The sequence below is a fragment of the Macrobrachium rosenbergii genome, chromosome 32, assembly GCF_040412425.1.
Source record: "Macrobrachium rosenbergii isolate ZJJX-2024 chromosome 32, ASM4041242v1, whole genome shotgun sequence".
Lineage (NCBI taxonomy): Eukaryota > Metazoa > Arthropoda > Malacostraca > Decapoda > Palaemonidae > Macrobrachium > Macrobrachium rosenbergii.
The window spans coordinates 8,563,868-8,586,273 of NC_089772.1; the positions used below are offsets into that span (position 1 = coordinate 8,563,868).

Consider the following 22,406-nt stretch of genomic DNA (forward strand, 5'->3'; position numbering starts at 1 on the left):
AGAGAGCGGGCTGCAGACAGATGCCAAAACTCTTGCAGGGGAAACCGAAAAATCGATCATTTTGGGGGTTATCATCACACCCTCAGAACAGGAAATTTCTAATCATAAAAGAAGGACTGCCTATTTATTATTTTTCTCCTGAACCACATTAGGAGCAAAAAAAGCCAGAGCAGAAGGAGAGAGAGGAATTAACCTAGGCTATCTAGTGGGCTAATAGAGGAGACGACAAAAAGAAAAAACTTAGTAGGGTTATGGTGTGCCCTAATGAACTGTCTAGATAAACTATCGGCCTCTAGCATCTTCTGATACTTCACAAAATGTTCATCCTCTCATCAGATCACTACTCATTATCTTCACATCAAGAAAACCACACTCGTGCCTCAACAGCTAGGCTAACACATACGTGGCCATCATGCACAACCAAAACATTTGGTCTCCACAAACTCTTTCCTATACAGCCTAATGCTTTCATTTCTGCTTGTTGTAGATAGCATAATGCAAAAACAGAAAACAAGCACAATACTGTACAAGAGAAAATCAGCAAGAAATAGCCAAAATTATTACTAATAATGATTCACATCATCTGCACAAGGACAGAGCAAGAAGAATTCTGACAAGAATGTAAACATTCCAACACCACCTGGTGGGTGGGAAACAGGGGATTACAAAGACAGTCCTCAGGGGTTAGCCAAGTGTTATTTCATTTTATTTTGAATGCCAATTGCACCTAATGGCGCAAAGGTATAAGCTAACTTTAACAGTAGGTGAGATTCACTCCAAATAAGTAGATATAAGGCTTGTAGTTGTCTTTTTATCCTTTCACAGACTGCTGAGAGCACTTTGTAACCACCTTGTTTTTTTACTAAGCCTCAATGACAATAACCTTCCCTTCATGGAAGGTCTCTGCAGTCCTAAATCCACTACAGAGTCATATGACATGACCTTTAAGACCCTCAAATGTGCATTATTCTTTCTTCTGCCAGTTCTTGGAAGAAATATGGCTCCAAAACGGCAGAATAATCACCCAAATATTAAAAATGAGGTTTCAATATTTGGAGTTTTTTTATGAAAACTCAATTGTTTACATCGTTGTCAATTCACACTTGTAGAATATTTTCAGATTTTTTGATATGAATGGGAATACTTCTCTACTTTGGACACGAGTTTCATTTTCTGTGGTATACTTTCTCTGATGAATTAGTGCTATAATTCTTACTGCTACAGTCATCATTTTTGCTTTGGAGCTCATATATCTCTAGGTAATGAAATTTATTGTATCTTAATGATTTCAGTGGTTTACTTTCTCAAAAAACTGTTTTTCCCTCTTCAATTTTAGGATAACTACCATTCCTTCAACAAAAAAGAATTTCTTTAATATAAAAAAAACTTTAGTGTCTGCTAATCAACCATTCATTTGTTCTCTGTGGTCTGAAACACATTTCCCAAGTTGGATATAAACTTGACAACTTCTTTAGAACTTAGGCTGAGATTTTTCTCTCAATTTCATAATACAGTGCTGGAATCTACACCAATTATCTGCACCAAGGAATGCATTTTTATTAGAAGAGAATACAGTAAATGCAAACTTAACCCTAACAAACTAACCCTCCAAGGAGTACAGTACAAATAAAGAATTTGCATATTGTATGGAGACATCATATTTGACACTGGTTTAAATTACACTGGGTTTAGGAAGGAACAAACACTCCTGTTTTATGGTTACTTGGTTTTATATCTAACAGACATAAAGAAAAACATATAATATCCACTTCAAAACTGGCTTATACCTTACTAAGTGGTTAACACAACAGTACAAAATGTAAATGTAAAAACTATTGTATGGACTTCAAGAGCTCACTGAATCTTCACAACTGCAACCCTTTCTAACCAGATCAACACCCTGTTGGCAGTGAATAGTTAATCTTACACAGCATTACCTACAACTTAAATTCCAAATTAACCGAGTTTCTTGACATACTGAAAAATGTGATACTTCAGCAATATACACCATTAAGCAACACTATCATACAATTCTCTAAAGGATTAATACTGGTCAAAACCCACATTTTTTCATAGATAACCTTTTCTTCTTCAGTCAAAAACTGGTCAAAACCTACAATTTTTCATATATAATCTTTTCTTCTTCAGTCAAATAAAATGATACAACCACAATTATTTACTAATAAATTTTATACATGATTTGATATTTAACTTTGAAAAGATATTCTAACTTCACATTAAAAAACAGACTTCATTCAAATTCACATAAAACATGTCTTTTTCCCCATACATTTAAAATTCCCTTCAAAATGCACTGAAATTATCACTTGTAACTACTGAACACTAGTAAAAACAAAATATCAACAAAGGTATAATAAATCCCTTTAAGATTAACTCCATACAATGAAAATTGACAACAAATGGGAAAAATGGGTCAGACAGTAAATATGAAAGCAAAGTTGAATGGCATATGAGAGGAGTATTCATTTGTCAATGAAGTGAAAGGAGATGAGAATTGTAAGTGTAAAATTAAACAAAAACAAATATTCATCACATAATTAACCAACACTAAAGGTAAACTACATAAAGTACATGAAACAATAGCAAGGAAAAACACACGGTACTGTACAGGAAAACCAGGGCTATTTACAAAAATTAACACTTAATTTTCCCTCCTCATATATATACCAACTTACCATACTTTCACATCATTCAACTGGACAATTACTTAATTTAAGGAAAGCTAACTCCAATGGTCCATAAAAAAGTGTTTGCTTTAAAAATAATATACAATAAAATGAAGACTAAGGAACCAGAAGTCTTCGAATCCTTGTAATAGCAGCATCTAGGAAAGCAACATGACCTTTAGTAGAGTGCTCATCTTGAACTTTCTGAAGGTTAGGTAAGACATCCTGTAGTGCTGTAGCAGCTTGCTTCTTCAAGCTTTCTACTTCAGTAGGGGTTAATGTGCGAGAGATACCCATTTCACGAACAGGAAGGTCGTCTTGGCCAGTTCCAGGGGCAGAAGGTGCATGAAGTATGTAATATTCCAAGTGCCTCCATAACAGCAATGCTGCTGACTCAGCAGCATGTATTGCTAACTGCTCTTGTCTTCGATGTTGGAACACTACCTCACTTAAATGTTCCTCGGCTAATCTACGAACAGCTGCAGGAGATGCTGCATCGGCGATAGCACTGCTAACATACTGTTTCAGATGTTCAACAGGCTGATTAGCTTCCAAAGCCTGTAGTTGGAGGGTAGCATTTTCCCGAGCCTTCCGAGCAATAGAAAACTGCTGACTAACTTGGTCTACACAATCTATCAAAGTTGCTAGCGATAAAGGACGGCCTACAGCCCCAACCGCTACTCCATTATCCATGGATGCTCGAAACACCAGTGTGATATCTCTTGCAGCAGTTCCTCCATGGATTAAACGTGCAGTGGCATAATTCAACACAGAACAAAGCGTTGTTAAAGCTGCAGTACGGGCAGTTTCCTTCACATTAACTCCCTCCTCATTTTCAGGCAAGGCGTTAAGAGCATTAGCAAGGCGGCTCTGTGGCAATACATGAGGGAGCAAAGCCATAAGAAGTTGCTGAAGTCGGGTGGCGTGGGCAGAAGCCTCTAACTGTGCAGGATCCGTGGTTGTTATGGGACCTGGAGGAGCAGCACCTGCAACTGTTGCTGATAACAGTGCTACTTCTTCTAGAGCATTTAAGGATGGTGAACCAGGTGCTGCTAATCCAGCAGCCAAAGCCTCTGCATGGGATGCAAGAAACCTCAAAACATGAGCAGTTGCAGAGTAATTATCCCTTCCCAATGATGTCAAGATGGAAATATAAACGCGTAAAGCTGCCATCAAAATTGACCTGTAACGCTGTACTGAACTAGGTAAAAAGTCCTCTCCACCAGATCCATGGACAGGTTGAATTGGTCGATAATCTAAAGATACCATTTCTGAAAGTCGTGTGGTAAGACCAGCTTGTAACAACTGTTGTGCACCATAGGGAGACAAAGCTAATCGAGCTAAGAGAGACATTCTGGCTTCATAAACATACAATGGTCGTAAATCCTCCACATCATCAGACAAGAGAGACAGCAACTGACGATCATCTGTCCTCAGAGCATCTAATAATCGTCGCAAATGCCCTTGATCAATAAGATGAGATAATAATAATGAGTCTGTTGTGAGAGGTGTTGCTCGATGCTCCAAGGCAATTAGAGCACTAAGACAAGTAAGTGCTAAAACCTGACACACATGATGACCACCACCTGCTTCTATTGCTAGTACATCAACTAACTGGGGCAACTCTTCACGAACAACTTCATAATTTTCTCGGTGAAACTGCTCTTCTTGTGTTTCCCGAGGAGCTATCAAAAGAGACCATGAGCTGTCTTCACTTTCAGATTTCTCGAAGGGATCAGCTCGAATCTGCAAATAATTAAGAAGTGCCCCATATGTAAAGGTACGAACTCCTTGACTGCACTGTCTGAATCTTGCTACACATTCTACTAACCCTCTCAAAACTAACTGTAATGATGATGGAAATTCTGGCTGGATATTTGCATTCCCACCATCCAACATGGAAACATATTGTGGATGATGCTGAGTAGTTCTTGCGTACAATGTACGTAATGTAGTAACCAACATCAGTAGAGTAGACACCAACTGTGTTGTAAGAGATGGCAAAGCAGAATCATCCAACAATCGACGAGACAAGTCATGAGTAAGAGTATGAAGGAAGGTGTGATGAGTAGCAGTTTCTATTAAATCCTGAGGAGTCACAGCAACCACAACCTCTACAACCTGTCTCCATCCTTCAAGAAAATGTCTAATGGCAAATAAAAATGCTCGCGTCTGATTAATCATCAAAGCATGACCCATAACCAACTCTAACTCAGCCTGCAAAGGATCATGCTGGGTAACTGACACACTTGAGCCTCCTTCTTGTAAAAGAGCAGTCAGCTGCTGATGTAGCAGCCTTAAATTAATCATAGGACCTTGAGGAGTGGAACCTTCACATGACTTAATTAGTTCAGGAGCCCGAGTGAAGTACTCACACTGAAGAGGTGGTGGAGAATCCACACTAAGATCAACTGCATCTAACAGAGTTAGAAGGGGACCACGACCACCACTCATACCACCAACCCATCCCTGTGACACATCTAATGGTTCCTGTTGTGGTAACTCTGCTCCTGCTACAAGCAAGTGAATAAGCCGAGCTAACTGTGAGCGCTGTTGATGTGTGTCATGGTAACGTAATTCAAGGGCTACACATCTTAAAACCCACCCTTGTGATAACAAATGAAGTCTTGAATCAGCCTGAGACAAACCCATTGCAACTGTACGATAAAGTAAATCGTGGGAAGATCGGAGATACCTAAGAGTTGCAGCTGAAGTGAGGCTGTCACTACACAAAGAATAAATTAAACGATAAGCTACTTCAGCCAAACTTGGAGGACAAGAAGGTAGGGCAGCTAGTGTTGCATGCAATGCAGTACGTGGATATCCACGAGCTCCAGCATCAAGCAGATCTGATCGTAAATTAGTCATTCCATCTGATAAATATCCTAAAAGAAAGTGGGCAACATTGGGTGAGGGTAAGGGCAAAAATTTCAGGAGTAAATTCAATGCTGCTTCTGCAGCTTCAAGGTGTTCTGGTATATCAAGAGCAGTTTGGTCTATGATTTCAACAAAGCTGTGACGAACAGTTGTGGCTGTTGTTGAAGTGGATGTAATCAAGGACAATAAGTGAGTCTGTGTGCTTGCACTTGCAGCTGAAGTAGCAAGCAACTGACAAGCAACTGTAGCATGCTGGGGCAAAGTTTGATGGTGAGCCACAATATGAATAATATTCAAAAGATGATCGCTCACACCAGTATGAGGATTAACTCCCATTAAGAGCCTCTCTACACCCAAAATAACCTCTGGGTTTGAAGAACCACTAAGCACCGTGTGTTGTTGGCTTTGAGCAGCAGCTAAAAGCTGGAGAACTAGCAATAAGCTGGCATGCAAGTCTTCCTGACCTGGAACCTCTCTGTACTGTTGCAAAATTTGAACACCATCATGCAAAACAGAAAGTACTTGTCTTTGCAACTGAGACTCTTGAACAAGATCTAACAGGATAGAATTGCCAGGTGGGTTCGCACTGCGATGGTCCTCAGAAACAGCAGACTGCTCTGTTAGCAACTGGTGAAGAAGTTCTAAACATCCTTTTGCTACTGCCCAGCGTTCGCCAACATCGCGATATGAACGGGAGTCATGACGCAGAAATATGCAGTCTCTTACCAGGTTTAAATAAGGTCTGAACCCTGGTGGGCGAGTTGCACCTCCCAGCATGGGTGGAATACCAGCATGTACCAGTGTACTTAATAACTTGAGAAGTGATCTGGTCAAGGGAAACTCTTCCTTACTGCACTCCAGTTCTTCAATGTCAACCAAAAGGCCCCGGGGCTGATAGCCTGCAACACCATCTTGCTGAGGAATTAGCTTGGCTCCTTCAATTAATTCCCAAACTTTTTGTGCAAGAACTGGAGTCTTACTAAATGCATTTAATGTATTAATTAACTCTATTTTAAGGGATAAAGGCACAGCACATGTTAATAACCCAGTGCAAACATATAACGGTGTCCATGAAGCATTGTCACATAATGCAACTCGAGACAACTCATCTTTCTCTGCTACGGTAACAAGTAACTGTAATACAGCTAACAGACCTTGTATTTCTTGAGGTTTGATACAACGTGGTGCTCCTCTAACCCTGTACATAGTATCCATTGCACCAGGTTCCTCCATCTTTAAGTTATTGTAATACTGCATTAAAGCAGTCATGAAGTGTTCCCATGCTAGATTACTACCTTGAGAAAGTGGTTGGCTGTTCATACGAAGAAAATTATACACATACTGTGCTGAGCGCTGAGTGGTGGCTAAACTAGTCAACAGATTAACATAAGGAACAAACAATGAAGGAGGTAAATATTCTCCCGGAAGCCTTACAAATTTGAAGAGAGCCATCTGACGTGTACCTTGACTGCGATATTGAAGAGATGCTGTTGGTAATATCTCGCTAGGACACCAATATTCCTCCACTAACTCACCACACTGCCCATCATGATATAGGGCTGCTAAGCAGGTGAGCAACTCTTCAAAAGGTTGATCAAGATTTGTTGGAGGCTGCAAGCTCTCCCTCAGATTTGCAGTGATTAACCTTGAATTTTCATCAGCTCTGTTCTTCATTGCTTTAACACGCTCAGGAAAGCTTATGATAAAATCAGACAGTATGGCATGGAGGCGCTGACAGTAAAATGTTTCTAAAGGAACATTCTTCTTGGACAAAATGGAATTCTGAATGAATGAAAAAACTTTGCCCTTTAGAGCTTCATCAAGCATGGCATCATCGTCTTCAAGAATGGCATCAATATCAGCTAGCTGAGTTGCAACTGCTACTTGCCGTAAATTGGCTAAGCTGACTGTCCAAGCCAACAAAACCACTGACTTTAACCCTTGGGTATCCCAAACTAAATCTGACTTCAACTCCCTGTGTATTTCTTGAACAAATGTGCGATCACTAGTAATGGGGAACTGACTGAGAGCCTCTGTCATATCCTCTGTGCTTAAGATATGGCCTGCTTCTAAACTGTACAACAGTGCCATAAGTAAAGCTAAATTGACTTGATCTAAAGAACCATCACTTGTCTCAGTAAGTTTAACTTTTGACAAGTGAATCAGCAAACGCCGACACTCGTCTTTTTTGAGAGGTGTCTGAGCAGCCCACCCAAAAAGTGTTTCAGCTAAAAGAGTACGTACAGACGAAAATTTGTCCAACACTAGTTTTCTATGCTTGGCATCTCCCAGTGCACGGTTTTGCTGTAAAACTTCTATCTCCTTTGTTATGTCCATGGATGATATCAGGTCAATAATTCTATCTACCATACTAATATTAAGGATAGGTTCTAAATACCTTGTTATACTGATAGACAATTCTTCATTGTCAGGAAGGAGTACCCATGAAATACCTTGTCTGGCTTGAACTAAAGTCTTCAAGGCATTTGCTAGACGCACTCTACTATCATAGTAAAATAATACAGCAATTAGTCCCCTTGGAATCCCTGGGTAGATGGTACGTTCTTCTTCTGCTGCTCTTAGTAAAGATAGGGAAGTCATCTCACTTATTTGGAACATGTCAGATAAGATAAAAACTTCCTTTATAAAAGAATCAGTAAGCTTGCTTGGCACTGAGTACCCTGGGAGAGTGACAGGCTCAGTAGACGCCCTCTGTATTGTTGACCTGCAAACAGAGAAAGGAAGATGTTAATCTTAAAAACTAATGATTACAACAATTATACAAGAAGTAATTAAATGGAATTTTCCCACAGATCAGAGCCTAACATAATTTTATACAGCTTATAAAACCTTAAATAAAATGAGCCAGCAGTTCTTCCATAAAATGTTTTTGTAGCATGAAAAGCTTGCAACACAATGAACCAATAAATATTTATAGAAATAGCAAATAGTACAGTAGCATATATTGGAAAATAGCACATGAAAGTGGAATGGCTTAAGGCGCTCTTAGCAGTAAGATGGTATTCCATAAATGGATGCAAATCTATAAAAAAAAAATTTCCAAAATAATATACGGTACTGGAAAAGAAATGTAACGTAACACAAGATTGTATAAAGCAGGCTCATCCACTGACAAGCTGAACAGGACAAAAGGGCGAGGAAACTGCGAATTGTCTGGAGGCAGTTTGCGATTCTCTTGGGAGACAAAAAACTTGAAAAGTCCAAGAGCTGAGAACCATCTCCAAATAAAGAACCTCCTATGTAGGGGCTAACATTGTGACCCTATTGAGTGGGAGTCAAAATTTTATTTTCTTGAATGTGCCATGTTAGTCGAGCATTTACCATTTTCTCTAATATAGTAATTTGCATAAACAACTTGTTAAAGAAATTGGTCTGTAATTGTTTACATTAATGTACTGGGATCTTTTCCAGGTTTGGGGATAGGAATAATTATCGCTTTACACCATTCATCAGGAAATAAATTTTGAAGCCATACGTGGTTATAAAACTCTAATAAGTAAGACTCTGCCAAAGGTGCTAAATGGCAGGTCGTTTCAAAACAAATACTGTCACCTCCAGGGGCAGATTTATTGCTGTTCAACAGAGCAAATTCTAACTGTTCCATATTAAATTTTCTATTATAATATATATCTTCTATTATTTCAAAATTTATTGTTACTGATTCTATCCTATTTTTCTTTGTGCGGAAATGCTCATCTAAATTTTTGTTACTACTTACTTTTGCTAAATTTTCTCCTATTACATTACTTATTTCTTTTGGATCAAGTATTCCTTTCCCATCTTTTATTATGGCATGTCTAGGTGGTTTAACATGGGTGCCATTTATTTTCCTGAATTTACCCCATATTTTTTGTATGAGAGTATTATTAGAGAGATCTGATACATATTTCCTCCATGAAATGATTCTTGCTTGAATTACTTCTCTTTTAAATTTTGCAGATATTTTCTTATACAGAGGTTTTAACATATTAATTTCTAATAATAATATAGTCAGTTTTTGTAAATTTTCCTCTAATATCAGTAATGTTTTATTTATTTTATTGAACTTTCCATTCAAATTATCTAATCCTCTTCCAATTTGGTGTTTTATTTTTATTAATTCTGTTAGTTTTTCAGACCATGGAACTTTGTGTTTTGTTGGATAAGCTTTTGATTTTGGTGTCACTTTATCAGCAGCATTTTTAATGAAATCAACAAGAAATTTATTAGTTTCATTATGGTCTTTTGAATATTCAAATGGTGGGATAATTCTAGTGTGGAATTCATATTGCTCCCAACCTGCTTTATAAATGTTATACTGAGGCACATGTTTGGCAGGATATTTTGTAATAATGAACTTAATATTGGGAAATGACCACTTGTGTGCAAGTCGTCAACTGTATTCCAACCCAATGTGTCTACTATGTTTGTTGTACATAGAGCTAAATCGATTGAGGAAAATGTTCCATGTGTTTTAGAAAAATATGTGCTGATTTTATTATAATTTATACAGCACATGTCTCATGAATCTATGAATTCTTCTATTTTACTTCCTGCTCTCTTTGAGTCTGTACAATTACAGTGTCACATCAGGTTGTGAGCATTAAAATCACCCACATTAATGTAGGTTCTTTGGCATTATTAAGCAATTCTTTAAGTTTGTCAATGTCATAGTTTTTATTACGTTGATTGTATAAATCATCAATACATAATTATCATTATTTTATTTGAATTTTAATACCTGATGTTTGCAAGTCAGTAATGTTGACAGGTACTTTGTTGTAAAATACTTTGTTATGTATATATATGCTGTACAGTACCTAAACTTCCTTCTTCCTCTCGTGATGTTGATACTAAGTTTATTTACCTATTGCTGACACTGTTTTGTTGACATGTTGTAAACATAATATCACTGGTTCATATTCTTTTAATAACAGTTGTACTTCTCCCAGGCATAATCTGGTCTGTAGACCATTTACGTTCCATTGTATAATATAGCTACTGAAAATGATTTGTTGTAGTGGTCGAGGTTTACTCTCTTTTTTTTGTATTATCTATTTGGATTTTTTCTAATAACTTACTCACAACATTCATTTGTTTTTCTTTGTAATATACTAAGTGCTCAATGCATATGCAACCTTTTTCATGGGTACTCAAATCCATAGCTTCTTTTTTCCTACATTTCATAAAATTTCTTATAATTTTTGTTAAACTACCTTCGGTTACGCTTTTGTTGTTATTGCATAATTCAATGAAACAATCATCACATCCACATGTATCATCATGTATATTTCTTTTTTCATTTGCTCTTGTACCAATTACTGGGGAAGGAGTAATCTCTTCTCCTTTGACATAATCATTGTTATCTATGATATGGTTCTCTTTCACTTCTTCAGCGTTTTCGACATCTGCCTTCATGGGTTTTACTATTATTTTAGGAGATAAAGGTATATTCTCTGTTTGTTTTTGTTTTTTGTTTCCTTTTCATCTCCCTCATCTTTGGTTTAAGCGATGTTTCTCTAATAATAGTTGGCTTCTTCGTTTTGGGTTGTGTTCTCTCCAAAGGCCTTTTTTTTGTCTGTTATTTCCAGTCCATCAAGACCCTCCTCTGTTACTGCAGTAGTAGCATCCTCCTGTGTTTCTATTTGCATTAATATTTCAAATGAATTGGATAAAATATTATCCATCTCATTTGTACTTGTTTCTTTATTCTTTACCATTTTAGTTTTTATTTCTAAATTAATGATTTTTTCTTGAGATTTACCTTTCTGTGCTCTGCTACTTCTATCTGTTTGCGTGTTTGTTTCTTTATTTGCTCTTATTGAAGAATATGTATGTTTCTTCAACGGATCTTGAATTCCTCTCACTTTTAATTCCAACCTAGCCTCTTTTATAGACATCCCCGTTTGTTCTTGTAGCATTTTCAATTTCCTAATGTATATATTATGTCTTGGATGACTTTAGAAGAACTATGTGCTGACCTGTCAGTGGCTCTTTACTGCAGGTGCATTTATGCTGACTTTGGAAATTTGCTCAGTTGGATACAGAGGGCTATTTGATCAGAGAGACCGCGTGATCTTTCGAACATTGAACAGATCCGCCGGAAGTGCCTAGGTTCCAGTGGTGTGTGTGTGTGTGTGTGTGTGTGGGTGATCTCCCACAGTATATTAACCGGGGGATAGACTCTTACAGAGGGATTGCATTAAGAGATCTGGGTCTGTTTGGTTAGTGGTGTAGTGTTAGAAGATTGACACAAGAAAATTGGTTATTTTTCACCATAGAAAGTGAGTACCACGATTCATGAACACTTAAATCTTTACAGACATTGTTTTTGATAGGAAGACCTAGTAGTGCTGCAGTGAAATTGATCGATGTCTACCTGATGAATTTTCCCATGTACTTGTTCAGTGTGCATTTTTCTGTTTTGAAAATGTATGCTAATCAACACCATTTCAGGTTTTAATATCATGATATGTTTCTTTCAACAGAAATTCAAGTCTTGTCCTGAGAGGACGAACATTTGGGAAGTGGTGTTTTTACTCTTACATACTATATGACCTTATTGCTTGGTTTGGTGACCAAGGTGTTATTCACTAGTATTGCATGGTACAGAAATAGTCATATGCTTGTTTGTGAAACAGTATTTCCTCTAGTTATGTTTTCCATTGATAGGGGGTGTGAATCACTCCATTTCATGACCGTAGCTTGTGCCGAATCTCTTTCTTTAAATTTGCAAATAAAGTCTAGTTTTGTACGACAGTGTTTAATTTCAGTACACCTTTGTGTAAAGATATGTTTAGTGAGAGAAGAAGACAAAGGAGAAGGGATTTGCTGACCCAGGGATGAGCCGCACTACCACAGTCATCTTTGAGAAGTAAGGTGATTGATTCTGTTCTTAAAACAGATAAAGCAATGAAAGATGGCCCTGTTTGACCTGGGGAACAAGCCCATTAACAGTGGTTGGTAGCAGTGTTAGACACAGATAGATAAATAGATAGTTACGTCTCCCTCTGACGCTTGACAGGTAACAGGAAGATGGAACAGAGTCGTCTATTTGCCTTTTCAGTGGCCGGAAAGAATAAAGGAAGCGTCTGCGACGCCCGCAGTCGGAATCTGAGTCTGAGCTTGAAGACAAGTGGTGCACATCAAGTGACATGCCTTTCCAGTGGCAGTCTGTCGAAGCCTGGGATCTTGCAACAGGCTCGACTGAGGGGGCAGCAACGCGTGGGCAAACCCCGCCAGCCTCCCTTGGACCTCCAGTGGTCTCCCATGTTCAGGGGAGCGGGACAGTGACCTTCGCCTAGGAGAACCAACGGGACGGGAAACTACCTCTTCCAATAACACTTCACTTAACAATTTATCACTAGGCACTGTATCACTGAAAACTTTGCCCATCAGGGATCTAAGGGACGCCCCAATCTCTGATACTGAATTAACCACTTGACTTATTTTCTTGTCAAACTTAGACTCAATTCTAGACTCAATACTGGCAAAGGCATCGGGGTCAGAAGCACAGGAGCTTAGCACAGGAGTATATGGAGGGATAGAGGGAGGGCTGAGGGCAGGGGAAAGAGTGTGACAGGGAGTAGAGGGAAGAGGGGGGCTAGAGTCTGTCTTAGGCTTAGGAGAAGATTCCCTACTAACAGAGGCCTTACTTTCAGGCCCAAAGGCTGCCCTCCTTATCCTATTCTTCTCAAGCCTACAAAGATGAGAATCAAGCACCTTCCACTTACACTCATCCCAGTCCTTACACTCCCCACATGTATTCTCCCATGAACACACCTGCCCTCTACACTTTGTGCATCATAACAAAGCTTAACTAATCTAACCTTACAACCTTCGCTGCAATAGCGATGACTGGAAGAGTTAGATCAGACATAGCTAAACTAAAAGAAAGTCTAACTGCACTGATGAAACCAAAAAACAACAGCTTGGGCTAAAAGAAAGTGAAATACTTCACCGACTTCAGCAACCATGCAACAACCGGCGAATCAGGCAGGACTGCAGTGGCCGACGTGTTGACGGCAGCGTAACACAAAAGAGAATGAAACTGTTGGCTGCACGTCACTTCCATGCTCCCGTTGCAGTGGGCGGGGCCTGTTACCACCCTCCCTTTGCAACTGACGCATTACCGAGAACTTTGAATTTAGGATGCCATGCGAGCATAATTGTTAGCTAAGTAATGACCTGGTAAGTTACTTATTTAAAAAGACATACTATATTACCTTTCATTAGCATTTTTGGGAGGGTTCCGGAGGAGGTTGATGAAAGCGGTTCTGTGTCGTTGAAGAGCCAAGTCAAGATTGTGACTGGCTTCTAAAGCCTCTGGAGTGCCGCCACTTGTTGTGCTTGTCAGTACAGCATGTTGCACAGCCTGGTCTAAGGAGACCATAGAACCCCATATTCCTTTGCCTGTAATAAATGTTTATGAATTAATATATCTTGGATAATTAAACAGTCATAAAGGCCTGTCCTACATGCTTTGGATGACCTTTAAAGGATTATAAACTTACAATAAGCAATCATAAAGACCTGCTGTACATACACTTTGAATGACCTTTAAAGGTTTACAAACTTACCATAAGCAACTATCTTCATAATTGATAATGTGCATTCTTTAATTTTAAAAGAAGGGGGTTATTATTACAAACTTCCTTTTGGTATTTGCATAACTGTGCAAAACAAGTGCTTTGACATTCAAAAAATTACCCATACAATTAGATTAACCCATCCTGGATGGGCATGATCATATGAGGTACCACAACAGGTTTTGAGCAAACGCTGGGCTAACTCTTACGAGTATCAATATTGCGTGCCATATGGTTTGGATGAATTTGGCAGGAAAAATGTTCATATCACTTCAATGGGCCATAAATGACTTATGGCAACTGCTGTAGCTCAGTGTGGGGAGGGAGATCAGTGTGCCTTGAGATTTCATGGAGGGTGTAGGCTACTGCCTCTCCATAGTTCCAGGACATCTTTTTATTTATTTGCTCGTAAATATACCCAGGGATTGCTGTTGGTTTCATTTTTTATCTTTTATGATAATAGTTCATCTATAATTGTAATTTTGCAAGGTAAAGTGCAAAGCAATATTAGAAAAAACACGTATACCTCACAAAAAAGTACAGTCGTGCATCTCCCCATCTCAGTAAATCTCGTAAATATTTTACAATAAATATACTCTGAGTTTGTTACTGACTTTAGTTATTACCTGTTATGATATTGTGTGAGCTGTAATTATAATTTTACAAAATACAATAATATAAATTATCAAAAAACTTGTATAACTTGGTAAAATTAGCATATTTTTGCGAGTGTCTTCGAAAAGAGGCCCAGTACAGGGTTGTAAATATTCGCTTTCAACTTCCTGTGGAAGGTACAGAACAATTTTTTTATTACACCATGTGCATTTGCATATCTTCCACTTTCCAGTGATGTGTTTTTTTCTTAAATTGGCCAACCTTAAAAGTTTATCCAGTCTAGGAGTGTGCTTAATATGTATTTAGCCCGTCCTGTAAGAGATAATTCAAATGCACAACAACCAATGGGTGCAATATCAGAAAATAATTTTCTTAAAGAATTTCAATATCCTATTTTGCAAAAAGGACAAATTTAAATTAATTTGTATTTTTCATAGCTAACAAACATGCAGTCTTAATATTATAAGTCTTCTGATGCCAGCTGCAAACCGGTAAATATAAAAACAATTCCTTTATGCAAGGAATTGATGGCATCTGGCATACGTCACAGAGGCGAGATGGAAAGCAATCAGCGACCTTATTTCAACCCCGTGACATCTCAGTTTTCTTCCAGCCCATTGTAACTGAAAGAGGGGTGGCTAGAGGTGGGCAGTAAATGTCAAGACTGTAGGTTTGTTTGCTATGAAAAATACAAATCAATTTAAATTTGCCATTTGTTCATATGCAGAACAAACCTGGGTCTTAACATTAGGATACTCACTCTTGGTGGGAGGTAAGAGAATCCTGAACCAAGTGGAGGTTCAGCACACCCAGTCATACTTCCTGAATACGAGAATTCAAAGGAAGGAGACCTATGCTTCTGACCTGATAGATATATAGGTATCCAACAGTCAGATTACTGGGCCAAGTCCAGTGCAGAAATTCATTGCATTAGTAGAAGTCAAAGAGCTATATCTGTTCAGATAACAAACTAAGGTAGTCACATATATGCGTTTGTTATCATTCCTCTCTCTCCTTGCTAGAGAAAGGAAGGGTTTTCTACTGCTAAGTATAAAGTATTCATGTAGAATAAAAACTAACAGTAAGGCTACTTCACTCACCTGTATCTGGCCCGTTCCTGCGTATGATTGAACCATCTTCTTACTGCCTGTAGGTAGTGAAGAGAGGAAAAAAGGGGGGGAGGACAAGGGACCAATCATCCTCACTTTTATACCATCTTCTTAGACAAGACACCAAACTGTCCCACTAGGGGCACTGAATGAGCTACACAACTTGTTGAGCAGCCACCACCATACCCAAGGAAAAAGTGTCCAAGGACCTGTGGACAATGTCCCTCAGGTAGAAGGAAGTGAATGTGGTTTGGCGGAGCCAAGAACCAGCATTCAGGATACTATGAACAGATAAGTTCTTGAATGCCAAGGAGGAGCTTAGTCCTCTAATGTTATGTGCTCTTGCATGCTCAGCATTGGCAGTAGAAAATGATGATGACCAAGGATGCCTTATCACTTTACGTAGCCAAAACGAAACAGTATTCTTGGACACTTCTTTCTTTATCTGGCCAGTGCTAATAAAAAGTCTTCGGCAGCCTGGTCTGAGATGTTGAGTCCTTTTTAGATATCAACACAGCGCTCTGACAGGGCAAAAGAGCAATTCATTTGGATTGTCGTTAATGAAATCCCCAAGGGAAGAGATGGAAAAGGAGGTAAACCTGTCATCATGAACAGAGGGGTTTTGAGTCTTAGTCACAAATTCCAGGAGAAATTCGAATGCTACTGACTTCCAACCCCTGGTATGTTTAACATCAAAAGCTAGGCCATGGAGTTCACCCACTCTCTTCGAAGAAGCCAAGGCTAGAAGGAAAACTCTTGAGGGTCAAATTCCTGTCCGATGACCGACACAGTGGTTCATGTGGGGCTGAAGTGAGACTACTTAGCACCAGAGTCAGATCCCAGGTAAGAGGTTTCAGTTTTCTAGGAGAACAAGACTGCTCGAAACTTTTGAGCAGCATAGAAATTTTCCAAGATGAAGTTAGGTCCACATCTTTCAAATGAAGAACCAATCCCAAGGCAGCCCTGTAGCCCTTAATAGCAGAAACAGATAGGTGTTTTTCTGTTCTGAGGAACATCAGAAAATCAGCTATCTGCCGAATAGAGGTTCCAAGTGGAGAGAAACCCCGTTGACAACACCAATCACAGTAGACAGCCCATTTCCCAATACACGGTTGAAGATCTGACGTAACCAGACATCTGTGTCGCTGCTCTGCGAGAAAAGCCTTTTGCTCCTGGGAGATACTGGATAGTGTACATCCATGAAGAAATAGGGCTGTTACCAATTGATGGTATCGCTCTACATGAGGTTGTCAGAGAAGATTGCGCCAAGGGGGTATTTCTCTCGGAACCGCTGAGAGCAGAGTTAGAAGATCCCAAAACCATTCTGCTTAAGGCCATAAAGTAGCTACAAGGGTCATCCTAAGATTCTGGGAAATCATCACTCTATTCAGAACATGACGGATCAGGCAAAAGGGGGGGAAAGGCGTAGATGTCCAGGTTGTCCCAAGGATGTTGAAGGGTGTTCTCTGCCACGCGAAGAGATCTGGAACTACTGAACAATAGACTTCTGGCTTCCTTATCTGTTAAGAGAGCTAATGCAGGAGAATACTGCCTCTGGTTGGTGCTCATCTTAACCTGCAGTGGCGTGGTGATATAGCCGTGGAGCACCTCTACTTAAGTGGGAGCTTTGCAGCAAAGGAGTATTCCGATGGCTAGCAAAGCATCAATAAGTAACCTTGCCCTGGGTACAAAACCAAAATAAAAAACAACCAGACAACACTGTCACCTACACTGAAATAAAACCTCTACCCATCCACTGAGTGGTGGTACACTGTAGACCCCTGCTCCCCAAAAACTCGGCATCTTACTACAAGGTGAAGAGATAGTAGGAGAAAATCCTATGCTTCCTCCCTCAATACCATGCCAGTTACTAATAATGGTCCCAAGGTACTATAAAATTTTCAAACACTGTTTTAACTTTCAAGAAAAAAATGAGAAGCGAAGATCGATTACACTTCCAGTAGGCCGATGGCAAAACAGAAGACATATTGTGCCTGAAAGCTAATGAGGTAGAGGCTATTCTGATGTCCTTAGCTTTCACTTCAAAAGTAGGCAAATTGTTCTCCTGAATCTGAGAGTGCATCTCAAAAATAAAGTTCAATTGAGTTAAAGGACAATGCGTTCTTAGTCAAAGGGCAAGACAGGTTCTTGTCAGAACACCACAGGTTACGGATGGCCCTCTGACCTAAAAGGCTTCTTAGTCAGATAATACCTGAAAGCTCTAACTGGACAAAGAGCTCTCTCTTCTTCCTCAGAGCCAAGGATGTCTATTAATTACTTAAGGGAGAAAAAACGGATCCAGGGCTTGGACAGGTCCTCGTTCTTGGTTAAAATCCAAGGGTAAAAAGCAAACCATGTCTCCTTTGAAAAACCTACTCTAAAACGATGGCTTGATCTCGATAATATATTTTAGCAGGAGCCAAGGTCACCAGGAAGATAACCATCCAGGCAAGGTTTTTCAGAGAAGAAGAACATAGGGGATCAAAAGAGGGACCTGTCAGTCACTTCAGCACTTTGTCCAGGTCCTTGACGACTGGGTTTTCCTTTCTTGCTTGGACATGTCAAAGGACAAGACAGGGTCATTAATATTTAGGTATGACAAAAGATCTAGGACCCTTTGCTTAAACACAGAGTTAAGCATAGTTTGATATCCTTTTACAAGAGGTTCTAGATCTCCTTAGATAAAAGAGGAAATCCACAATTTGAGTCATAGATGTCTCAGATGAAGAGACTTAGTCTGAGACACCCACTTCAGAAAATCACTCACTTAGTCTGGTAGATGGAGCTAGATGACTGACATCTGAAAGGTGGTATCTCTTGAAGTGAGGTTGTCTGAGTAGGTACATATTGTGGAAGGAGTCTTGTAGAGTCCACCAACAACCGTAGCAGGTTCAGGAACCATTATTTCATGGTTCAGAACAGGGGTAAGAAGGTTGTCGTAACATCGCAGTGAGCCTGAAACTTGTTCAGCCCTTCCTTGACCATGTTGAAAGGCAGAGAGGCGTAGAGGTCCAGGTTGGACCGATCTTGCAGCACGGTGTCTGTTGCCCATGTTAGAGGTCTGGGGTTGGAGAACAAAAGAGAGGAAGACGAAGGTTCCTTGAGGTGGCAAACAGGTCCAAAGTCGGCCTGCCCCATAGATTCCACAGATCACAACAGACCACGGGATGCAAGGTCCACTCGGTGGGAAGGATATGTTTCTGACGGCTCAGTGCGTCCGCCAGAACTTATAGCTGGTTCACTTAAGGTAGATTCTTGGGCCTACAAGACGTTTGTTTGGCAGCCTTTGACTGGCTGGTACCAGGAGGTAGGAGGCTCGCTCACTGTCACATTTTTACGTCTGTAGCTCAGAAAACTAGCAATATGTTTATATTTCTTCATAAGAAAGTTTTGGTCATACCATAGGATTTGGTATTAATTGTAAAACTAAATCACGATTTCTTGAAATGAATAAGATAAAACACAAAGGAATTACAACAAGTAAAAGTGAAGAGAGAAGCATTTAATTCTTTATACCTACTTTTACTTACCATCGGATTTTGCATCATTCATGCGATCAAGATAAAATTCATTCATGCGATCAAGATAAAATTCATTCATGCGATCAAGATAAAATAAAACTTGTGTTTTCATACAATAAATTCACCCTGAATACTCTGGTGCTTTCAGATTTTAGATACGTGTGATATGTGAAGAGAAAATGAAGAATGTGTCTTATTATGTTGCATCTGTTCTTGACTCAGTTTGGCAGCAGTGCCGAGAGACGGTGATCTGCAAACAGCGACAGCTTTGAGGCACCGCTGACAGTTGCCAATTAGTGATATGAGAAGTTTGCAGTTTCGAAAATATTTACCGTATTATTATGTCATTACATTTTCTGTAAATAACGGCACAGAATTCCCATTATGACTGTCAAACTTTTTCACCCCAATATCATGTATGTCCGTATGTCTGGAAATATCTGATAAGAAAAAAGGTAATTCAAAGTATTAGCTCCGCACCTGTTTTTAACTTGGCAACTGGTTTTTTTCTACACTTTTAGGGCTTCTGATACTGGCGGTGCATTTGTTTGCTGTCGGCCAAATGGAATGTCCCTTCGCTGTGTTTAGTACTGGCCCAGGGGGGGCGGGGGGCAGTACCCACACGTTAACAAGTTATTGCACTTGCCGGACTGGATATGAACCGTTCCAAACATATGTACCCGTGCTAAGTCTTGTGAAGATCGCGTATGGAAACCCCTTGTTTGATGGACTTCAGAGGTTAATTACATGTTAATTACATTTGTGCGACAAAAAAACTGAAGGTAAATCCATATTTAGTAACCAAAAACGGGTAGAAAAAGTAAAGTCTGAAGGAAATCGCCTCCACGGAGCTACTACTTAGATCTACCGTTTTTCTTTCGCAGAAAACCAAAAGTAACCGAGGCATAGGTGGGATTGTCGTTTTCCATAGCCAAGGACCGGTCCTGGTCGTTTCGGCCGTAAGTCACTTTAGGCCGTAACATCCAAAACAATGTAAGACGTTACTTATGGTATTTACCGTTACGTTTATGGTATTTACCATTATTATTTCATGTTTTACATACATCCCCAAGGGGCTGGTACTAAACACGGCGCCCATTTTGCACGTAAACGTGCTTGCGGCCGAAACGACCCGAATGCGGCAAGGACCAGGGTGCATGCTACTTGAGCCATGGACTACTTAGGCTAGGCTACCCTAAGCTAATCAGTCATATTACCCTAAAATAAGTGTAATTACTAGGAACTGCGATAATGAACCCTAAGACAATGTGCGGCTTCGACCGTTACAACACTAGGCTACCTTAGTTTACAAGTACCGGAGGGAGAACTGTACGCAAAGCCTCACAACAGGAAAACTTACACATGGAATCCATGCCGCTGACAATCTCTCTCTCTCTCTCTCCCTTAATTGGAATGCCGTTGCTGCAAAGGCCTAACATCGCATCACAGTCCATTATAACTCATTAACAAACAAACGCAACTTACTTGTAGTAGACATTATCACAATCTCATTCTGTTTCACGTTTGACAATTCAAAAGGAGGCAGAAACTGTGGCGGCAGGAAGGACAGCAACGGGTAATCACAACAAACGTATATTCTACGTTCCACCAGAAGCGACCTATCATTGAATTCAAATTCTTTTGGCTTATATTATAATGTTACCAACGTAATATCTTTTATATGTCACAAAATACATCATGCTGAATGGATATACACAAAGTAATTGGACATAATTACAAAAATGACCAAAAATAATCTAATTCAAGGCAGTGGAATAAAATTTTCATAGATATATACTAAAGTGTTGTGCCTTGGCATTATTTGGTAGTATTTTTTACGAGGAAACTCAATGTTTTTTGTCCGTTTTGAAGATAGGGCACCCAAGAACTAAAAATGTGTAAACACGTATATTCAAACACAGACACGTGTCATTTAAAAAAACTATAAACTGTGACTGACAAATGAATGGGGCCAGCCTGACGGACCGGATGAGGCCTTGGGGGTTTACCTTTTCTAAACTAAACAAAGATAACGATGATGATGACGATCGTGATAAATCAGAAGTTATTGCCATGACCTTGAACTTGTTAACCTACATAATACTAAAACTCTGGAGATTCGCGAGGCTGCAGCAGAAGGAGCCGAAGACAGCTGGATTCTTGAAGACTTTTTCAGGAAGCAGTGGCGTAGCTGGGATTCCGTCGTTGGGGTACCCTAGGTTGGAGCCCAGATATCTTTTGAGGGGCCCAAAGAAAATTACACAACTAATGTACCAATTAGTAAAATATAATATTCTCGAATGTATAAATCCACGTGAATGAAGGAAAATAATTGTGTTAGTAATTAGTAAACCTATATTTGAAATTATATTATAGAGCTCGATACTTTTAAATTTTCAACTCTTACTATATTCAAATGTATCAAATGCCGTAATGTCAATTTCCTCACACCCTTATATTCAACACTAGCCTAATTTCTATTATCAAGTTTTAATTTTCAACTATAGTATAATATCCTTGTCGTGTAAATATATCAAAATAGTGCATATAATCAATTACACAAAAGACTATGACCCTCCAAAATTTCAACCTATCCCATTCCCTCTTCTTCATCGCCTCTCCCTGTAAATTAACTCTAAGCATCAGTAGCAAATTGCATTGCACTTATTCAAAACTGTAACTATAGTTTCAATCACTTCATACATAAGTTGATAATATTAACTTGGATCAAAATGTCATGAACAAATGCGTCATTTGTATTAAACCCTATAGCTATTCATTTCTCTGCTCTGTATAAGTTGTAAAGGTAACAAGAACCAAAATAATGTCATTAGATATCTAGAACAACTGTAAATAAACTAAAAATATTTTTTTGTATTAAGATGATAGTAGACATTGTCATGATCAGCGTCTGGTAATGAAGGTAATTATTCTACAACACCAGTGTAGTGCGGCGTTTTAAGTGATGTGGTTGATTAAAAGTCGATTTCGACCTAGGACACGATCGCT

The 22,406-nt window shown here is 39.2% G+C and overlaps 1 protein-coding gene across 1 annotated transcript; it reads right to left on the minus strand.

The window, feature by feature from the left end:
* Positions 1–1,711: 1,711 nt before the first annotated feature.
* Nup205 (nuclear pore complex protein Nup205) lies at positions 1,712–21,156 on the minus strand. The gene is made up of 3 exons (XM_067132792.1): positions 20,883–21,156; positions 13,790–13,976; positions 1,712–8,289 (listed from the first exon to the last, which is right to left on the minus strand). The coding sequence occupies exons 1-3, from the start codon at positions 20,893–20,895 to the stop codon at positions 2,805–2,807; spliced, it is 5,685 nt and encodes a 1,894-aa protein (XP_066988893.1). The 5' UTR covers positions 20,896–21,156; the 3' UTR covers positions 1,712–2,804.
* Between the last annotated feature and the right edge of the window lie 1,250 nt (positions 21,157–22,406).